Below are 8,814 nucleotides of genomic sequence, written 5' to 3'. Positions count from 1 at the left end.
GTTTTGGAGTGATGTGTCGTGGAACCTGAGCTTAGAAAAGACGTGCAGTTCCGGTTGACCCAAACTTTGATAAAAGTAAAAGTAGTAGTAAACATACTAATCTTACCTCCTTTCATTGTTCTTAATTTGCCAAAACTTAAGCTAAAAGTGCCAGTAAAATTGTTTGGTTGTTAACATCAGAACTGACATTTTACTGTTCTATATAAGTAATCTGAGTTGATGTGAATTGAAATTCGGATGCGGGTTTTATCTCATTTAACTCTGACGCTTGTTATAGGAATAACCACAATCAGGTGTAACTTATGATCTGTTCAATTTGTGTAAATAAATGATTGCATAGTCTTTTATGAATCAACTTGAACTCCTCTGAACGTTCACTTATTGTGTCACTTTCACTTTGCACAGTCAAGATATTAACAAGTAATGAGAAATACCTTGGTAAAAGTTTCCTCATAACCTTATGTATGAGAGATGTGGGAAAAGCTTAATTCACTTTAAGCTCACCTCCTACAGTTTCCATCAACCTTTTCTAATGCGATACTTCAAAATGCGCCTAAAAACATTAACTATATGGCTAGTGATTGTGTCAAGAAGAGAACTGGCGTGGAAACAACTGGCAAATCTTCAAGCAAGTTCACTTAGTGGGTGGGGGAAAAGCACAGTATAGCTTTTATCTATAAGCTGTCTAATTTTAGCTTTTAGCCAGAATATTGCTTATTTTAGCAGTTAGCTACAGTTTATGTAACATTAGCTTTTAGGAATGTTTTGGTCACTTTTGCTTTATATATTTTATCTATTTCAGCTTTTAGCTACAGTTATGGTAGATTTAGCTTTCAGATACAATTTTGGCCTATTTTAGTATTTGGCTACCTTTTACATTTTCCTTCTTGTTTACTTGCTTTCAGTTTAACAATTCATATAAGTTATTCTTTAATATGTTTCAGCAGTCATTCAGCATTCACACTGCAGTTCTACAGACAATGCCATTTTCTCTAGGTTTTGTTTTTGTTGTTTTCAAGCCTCCTCCACACAGTCTGTTTCAATACTTACCTGTTTCTCACCACTCCCTCCCTCCTTCCACACAACACTCTACAGACACCGGACAAGAATTGCACATCAACAATCCATCTGCATGTATCTTTAAAGGATTGAATCTCTCTGTATGATGTGCTGTAAATGAGTGGATATTCGATGAATTTCGTGTGTACTCCCAAGGCATGCTGGGTGAATATTTCTGAGTTTACAAGCTGTAAACATGCAGTAGGTATCACTGAGAACCTCTCACATCTCCTCCCATTCCCTCCTCCCCGCTCTGACAGGAAACACTGATTGTATTAGAGAAACATCAGTGCGGCAGCACTCTTCTAACACAATATCATCAACCAACACTCAGACAGCCGCCTTCATCATTTAAATACACAGAAAGAAAGACAGACAGAAAGAAAGAGACAGCAGCAACAGCAGAGAGAGAGCTTTACCTGATGGAACAAGAAGGAAACCGTTCCAATGAACATTAGCTCTTAGATATGATTCTCTCTTACATAAAAAGCAAGTTTTGCAACCAATATTTTAAAAAAGATTTGACTTTGGACCTCTTTATGCTGGTAGTTTTCTCCATGGCTGCAGGTTAAAAAACACTTGTAAAAAGGTTCACATGAAATAACCCAAGCACACCCCAGACGTATTATGAATGCTAACAGTTAATGTTCGCAAACATTTCAGGATCCACTCATCACATTTTGTATCTGAAACAAATACTATTAAATGATCCCATGCTAACTCAGTCACGTCTGAATAAAACAAGATAATTTATTGAATGTAACTATAATTTAACTGATATTACTATTTTACAGACAAATCAAAGCCTTGAATTTGATGGTTGTTCAACTAAATTGGCTTTATTTAAAATAGCAGTTTTTTCATTTTTTAATCACCACCTAAGGCAAAAGAGTAATGACACTTTTTGCTCATGTCGGTGCATGTTTACTTGTCTGTCATGTTAGGCCAACTTATGTGTCTTTATCTACATCTACATAAAAAATGATACAGAATTTTAAATCTCACTAGTTATCGCTGACCAACAAACCGTAGTTTTAAGTTATGATCATCTTGTCATCTTGTGTTGAAGAGGAACAGATTTACAGTTTTTTGATCAAACATGAAAAAAAAACTGAAAATAACATTATCCATGATCTCAGATTCAACTAGTTGTGGCAGCCGTTTTGAATTGTGGTGACTCCAAAATGTAATCAATTACACAGTCATCCAATGATTACTTTCTGGTAGTTTTATTGAAATCCATCCAGTATATTTTGAGAAATGTGATATTTAACAGATAAACAGGATAGACTACAATGGTTTAAAGGCACAGTGTGTAGGATTTGTTGTTTTCAGCGACATCTAGTGGTTGAGTGGTTGAATCATCCTCCCTGGTCCTCCCCCCACCCCCACCCCYCGCTTCCAAACACAAAGGAGTTGCTACGGTGTCTCTCAGGTGTCAAAAACCTTTGATAATTCTAACCGCGATGTCTACCAGCAGCTTCAGGGCTAGTGATGTTTCAAGTGGTTAGATTATGAGCTTTAATAAGAAAATTATCCCAGCTACAATGACAGACAACAAATATTACATTTATAGTATTACAACTAAAACAGTTTTAGACACCGCCACCGCAGTTTGTCCTTCATGAGCCTTCGTAGACAAGATGGCGGCTGCCTGTATTGGCGACCCGCGACCATGGAGATATAAACAGATTTTATAAGGTAAAAATAATAAAACAAGGTCTTTGTCTGCAATGATTAGACATGTTTTTTTTTACTATTGTCATTAGTAATTATCTCAATTTCAGCTAAAAGAATTGACAAAATCCTACACACTGTGCCTTTAAAGCCAAGATTTTAGGTGGACATTTTGTTCATATGTTGCAGTTACACTAAGTGTTGAAGATGACTCATTTTCACACCAAATTTTAGCTCTATATGTGTAAAGATGTCTGACAGGCAGCTGACATTTAATCTGTGTTTTCTGAGGTCAGTTGATTTGAGTTAGATCATAAGGTATTCACTTGTAAAGGTCAACCCAATGATAACTTTCTGAAAGTTTCATTAGAATGTGCTCAGTGGCTTTTGAGATTATTTGCTAATGTTACAAACACACACACACACACACACACACACACACACACACACACACACACACACACACACACACACACACACACACACTTTGCCAAAAGTATTGGCTCACCTGTCTTCACTTACACATGAGCTTCAGTGACATCTCATTCCTAATCCATAGGTATCAATATGACCTTGGTCCACGCTTTGCAGCTGGAACAGCTTCAACTCTTCTGAAGGCTGTCCACAAGGTTTAGGAGTGAGTTTATGGGGATTTTTGACCATTCTTCCAGAAGCATGTTGGACAGAAGGCCTGGCTCTCAGTCTCTGCTCTAATTCATCCTAACAGTGTTCTATGAGGTTGAGGTCAGGACTTTGTGCAGGCCAGTCAAGTTCATCCACACCAGACTCTGCCATCCATGTTTTTATGGACCTTGCTTTGTGCACTGGTGCAGTCATTTGGATGGGTGAGCTAAATACTTTTGGCAATACGGTGTATATTCAAATGTAAAAGAAACATTATCACCCTTTCGCTTTTGCAACAAGTGATAAAAATCAAACATTTCACTGAACATTTTATTTTGAGAAACTCAGATTTTTATCTGAACAAAGATTAAAGCTCCGAAATTAAAACTATTTTCGTTCTTATTCAGACCTGGAAAAGGCTTGAACCAAATTCCCTACTTTTTAAGACTGTGGGAACTCTAACAGGTTGAGTCAAAGTCCCATCAGCAAAACAAAACCTCCTCTACAGAGCTCCTCCCTCTCATGTGCCTGCAGATTACTAAACATGAAAATAGTACAACCCTCTCGCTGTCTTTCCACAGCAACCCCCCCCCCACCCAGAGCTATTTAAAAAAACACAAGCAGCCAGCCCACAGGTGGACTGCAGCACACCAGCTTAGGCAGAAATGTGAGGGATTCATGCTATGAGAAGCAGACGGGCGGGGCAGCTGTCCAGATCAGTCAGACTGAAGACAATCTGGGAATGTGCAAGTGATCCCAGTTACTTAAAGAGGGTGTGGAGCCGTGTCAGGGCTCAGCTGCTTGGGAGTAAGTGTGTGTGTGATACCATGACAGAAATCCACAACACACCAAGTCCCCCACGGCCCCGCCTAACTCCAACAACAAGTAGCAGAGAATTAATCTAGTTTCAAACACCTGCAGCGGGGATGTGAATTTAATTAAATTATTTGGTTTAGATTTTGGCTCCAAATTATTCGTTTATTTTAGTTTCCTCATGTTAGCATCTGTTTTGCTAATTTTATCATATATTTTGTTAATTTTAGCTAATGTTCTGATGCTCTCAGCTACAGTACTTTTGCTTTTACCTACTATTTTGCTGCTTTTAGCCTCAGGCAACTGCTCTAATGGTTTTAGCTTTAATCGCCTTGTTTTGCTCATTTTAGTATTTTTTTTCCAATACCCCACATTTATTTTTAGTGAAAATTCAACAGGAAGGGATCACAGAATACCAGAGGTGTCAAATGTATTTACATTCATTACTTAAGTAGAAGTATAGATACTAGGGTTTAAATAAATACTTTTTTGGAAGTAGAGGTATCAACTCAAGCTTTTTACTCAAGTAAAAGTAATAAAATACTGATTTTAAAACTACTTAAAGTATAAAGTAAAAGTAATGAACACTTAAAAAAAGCCATTACAGATAAAAGCTTAGGCTGTGCCACAGGGTTAGCATACCCCCCCCCCCAATTTTCTTCTAAAGTCAGTAATGAGTATAATGTTAAATTAAATTGTTAATATCGAAAATTTTTGAATTAAGACTAGCTTCAGCCACGATAATCTTCATTCTAGGCTACATACATCTGCTACAGTATGTCCACAGGTATGATGCAGTGAGTTCAGTCCAATAGGGTGACAGAATAGTATTTATTTACACTTCTCATCAACCACAATCAAATTCACTCTATCCATGGGCTCCATGTGTCTGGACAGATTTATATTTATTTATTTTTTTCTGAACAATGAAAAGATGGAATAAAAACAAGTCAAAGTTAAATGGAAATGAAATACTTTTTGCATTTTTAAAAAGTAAGGAGTAGAAAGTACAGATAATTGAATTAAAATGTAAGGAGTGGAAGTAAAAAATAGTTTGAAAAATAATTACTCCACTAAAGTATAAATAACCAAAACTTCTACTTAAGTAAAGTAACAAAGTATTTGTACTTAGTTACTTGACACCTCTGCAGAATACGCACTTGTGACAATCCACTGTTTTGACTGTAATGCAATGTATCTAAACTCAATAAATAATTGCTTTTAATAATGTAGAATACTGATAATTGTGATTATTGGTTTTTCTTTTTCCGTATATGAGCAGACTCAACTTATAGTGTGAGTTTATACGTTTTCTGGGTGAATGTTTACGTTTTGTTTAAACTCACTGATCCCTGCTGAAGTTCCACAATGCTTAAAAAGTGTGTTCAAAAACCTCCCCCACCCAAGAACCTGCCACAGAGGACATGACCTGTTTAATATGCAACATGTTACCTGCGAGGGCCTTGATGCGTGAGCGCTCAAACAGCCTGGCGGAGCTGTTGTCCATGTCCAGCTCATCTTCAGAGAGGTCAAAGCGGGTGTTGATGTGGCTGTACTGCTGCGTGATCTCCGCATTGTCGAAGTCTGTGGTGGAAGTCATGGCGGTGGCCAGCTTGTTGGTGGGCTGGACGGGGGACGGCAGCTGGCGTCCTCCGGTGTCCTGGATGAAGAGGGAGGTGAATGGATGTCAGGACAGATGATGAATACTGAAGATTATCTGAAACAGATAAGAGACAGACACCTAATTAAAACTGATTTAACGTGTAGAAAAAGTTTTCTGTTTAAAATACTTTGTGGAACAAAATGGCCAGTGACCAACGGTAGAGAGAGAAAAATAAACGTGATTAACCTGCTTTTGAAAACAATTCGAATTGGTGAATTTAATTTATTCAATGGGAATCTTTCTGTCTGCAGTTCACTTTTATTTAAATTTCAATTTTCAGTTTATCACTTGTTGTGGAGAGGATGCACCTCTACCTGGGATCATAATTTCATTTTAGACACTTTAAGCAGATTTCTTTAATCTAAATATACACTGCAAAAACTGTCCATCTAACCAAGTTTTAAAATCTTATATCCAGCCAAAAAGTCTTTTTGATCTTGTTTTGAGACTGATTTACTAAACAAGAACTGATTGTGTAAGAATAATAATCTTGTTTTCAGAATGTGTAAGATTATTTGTCTTGTTAGTCTGAAAATTTGACTCAAATTAAGTTAAAATATCTGCCAGTGGAGTAAGAAAATTTTACTTGGTAAGATTCTTGAAATGTTTTCTTATTTCAAGAATCTTACCAAGTAAAAATTTCTTGGTAAGATGGACAGTTTTTGCAGTGTATGAAGTCACATGAAGAGACGGTTACAGAGAGCCACCCTCAGAGCTCCATTTTGTGTCACTTTGCCCACAGTGTCTACGTGTTCTTTACATGGAATGGCGGGTTGAGGGGGAGCCGCTCAGATAGCTCTATCTGTATGCTGCATAGCTCTCTTATCATGTTGCACAAGGGGGAGGGCAACCCCTCTGTAGTGCAGAACTTCATAAAACCGCCTTATTTTAAATGATGTGGGACATCATTTGAAATGCAAGGAGGAGTCAGTAAAAAAAAATCTTGAAATTAAATGAGGGGAGGGAGTTTGGCACAAACTGTTGAGGTGGGCATACATGACCATTTGCACTGATGTAACGCTCTGAGTGACTTAAAGGGCAAGCATTCCTTAAAGCAGGGGTTCTTAACCTTTTTGACCTCTGGGCCCAATTTGTTGAACATAAAGTGACACGACTCACGAGGCCTGGTCAGACATTAACAATGTGCGGATCAAAATGATAATTATTCTAATCTAAATCTCGGTTTAATTTTTATTGTATTTTCATCAAAACTAAACTATCATAACTAACATAACTAAACTAAATACACTTACAGTTTACAAACATTTTTATATTGTAACCTGCCCATAACAATTATTTGAACAAATACAAAAGTCAGTCAACAGACCACTCAGGCTTATCGGCACAAAAATATATATATTTAATATAAACAACAAAATTAGACAATTCAAAAAATAATATTGTGGGCATAAAATAAATAAATTAAAATTGTTTAATGTTGTTTAATGTATCAAATTTAAAGAAACTGTAAAAATAAATTTGATAAAGTACAAATGAAAATATAGCCTTTTTAAACTTTTGCAACCAGAAGCTGCTCTTCATATTAGTGACAAACAATAACAGTAACAACAGATTTTTGACAAGTTTAAAATACATTAAAAATATTTAAAAATAAATTACAAAATTAATTTAAAGTGCAAATTAAAATACAGTTGTATCTGCAGCTGTATTTGATAATGTTTTGAACTATTAAAATATTGCCTGGTAAAAACAGAAGCTGCACTTCATATTAGTGACAAACTTTGATGTTTTTTGATGAGTTACTTTCATTTTTGCTTCTACTTTTCATTTAAAATTACAGAGCCCGCCGGGGTCAGTGGTAGAAAAAAAAAAAAACAGCCGCTGGTTCTTCTTCTACATGTTAAAAAAGTTGTTAAACATCTGAGTGGCGCACTACCGCTACTTGAGGTGAGAAAGAGTATTGCACCTTATTCAAAATAAATGCGGTCCCACGGCCCTCTGCGGCCCAAAGTTAAAAACTGTTGTTCTTTTGAGGCCTTCAAGGTGGCGCTCGCGGCCCACAACTGGGTCGCGGCCCATCGGTTAAGGATCTCTGCCTTAAAGGAATGTATATGACCTGCCATCTTTCAAAGCAGTGCTTAAGACTGGGATATTTTATGCTGAGAAATGATCTTATCCTTTTTAGTCAAAACTTAAAAACAATAAAACAAAGATATTATGTGATAGAGCTCGGTGACAAATTTCAATATCTGTAATTTTTTATGTGATATAATCATTCTTCCTTTTGCTGATGTTGACTAACTGTGGCAGCCATCTTGAAATGGGTTACCAGTGAACGGATGTTAAAGAAACTTTTAGGGTTGCACACTGATTTCCTTAATTTTGGGAGATAGGACGATATTTAGATAAGGTCAGTGGAAAAGATTGACTTCTCATCGACCTCCGCAAAGGTCTGAAAATCAGCCACAGTCTCCTTTTTGCTCTGCTGTGAGCTCTACCTAATATCCAGTTAAAACAAGTTTGTATTGTTTCAAGGGTATTTTTCAATGTTTTTCAATAAAATAAGACTGGATGCTGAAACTGCATTGTGCCCTTATAACACCCGACAGTGTCAGTTATTTAAAAAATCATTTCATAAACATTTGAAGTTGTCATGAGGTTTGTAAAACATGAAAAGTCTTGTTTCAAGAAAACAAACTAACTTGAATTAAGACAAATCTGCTTCTTTGATCAGCTTGCCCACTCAAAGTAATAAACATCTATCTATCTATCTATCTATCTATCTATCTATCTATCTATCTATCTATCTATCTATCTATCTATCTATCTATCTATGGTATCTATCTATGGTATCTATGGTATTTATCTATCTACGGTATCTATCTATCTACGGTATCTATCTATATCTATCTATGGTACCTATCTATCTATCTATCTATCTATCTATCTATCTATCTATCTATCTATCTATCTATCTATCTATCTATCTATCTATCTATCTATCTATGGTATCTATC

General features: G+C 36.3%; 1 protein-coding gene across 2 annotated transcripts in view; it reads right to left on the bottom strand.

Moving 5' to 3' along the window:
* The window catches only part of sptb (spectrin, beta, erythrocytic), a 106,787-nt gene that overhangs the window by 85,126 nt on the left and 12,847 nt on the right, over positions 1–8,814 (bottom strand). The window contains exon 2 of one of the 2 annotated variants that reach the window (XM_014028788.1): positions 5,626–5,890. In XM_014028788.1, the coding sequence (XP_013884242.1) occupies positions 5,626–5,773 (148 nt within the window). In that variant the 5' untranslated portion in view covers positions 5,774–5,890. The remainder of the gene's footprint in view (positions 1–5,625; positions 5,891–8,814) is intronic. The other variant, XM_014028789.1, reaches the window with a different exon arrangement.

The sequence above is a fragment of the Austrofundulus limnaeus genome, unplaced genomic scaffold (genome assembly GCF_001266775.1).
Source record: "Austrofundulus limnaeus strain Quisiro unplaced genomic scaffold, Austrofundulus_limnaeus-1.0 Scaffold807, whole genome shotgun sequence".
Classification (NCBI taxonomy): domain Eukaryota; kingdom Metazoa; phylum Chordata; class Actinopteri; order Cyprinodontiformes; family Rivulidae; genus Austrofundulus; species Austrofundulus limnaeus.
This window is presented reverse-complemented; position numbering and strand designations above follow the sequence as displayed.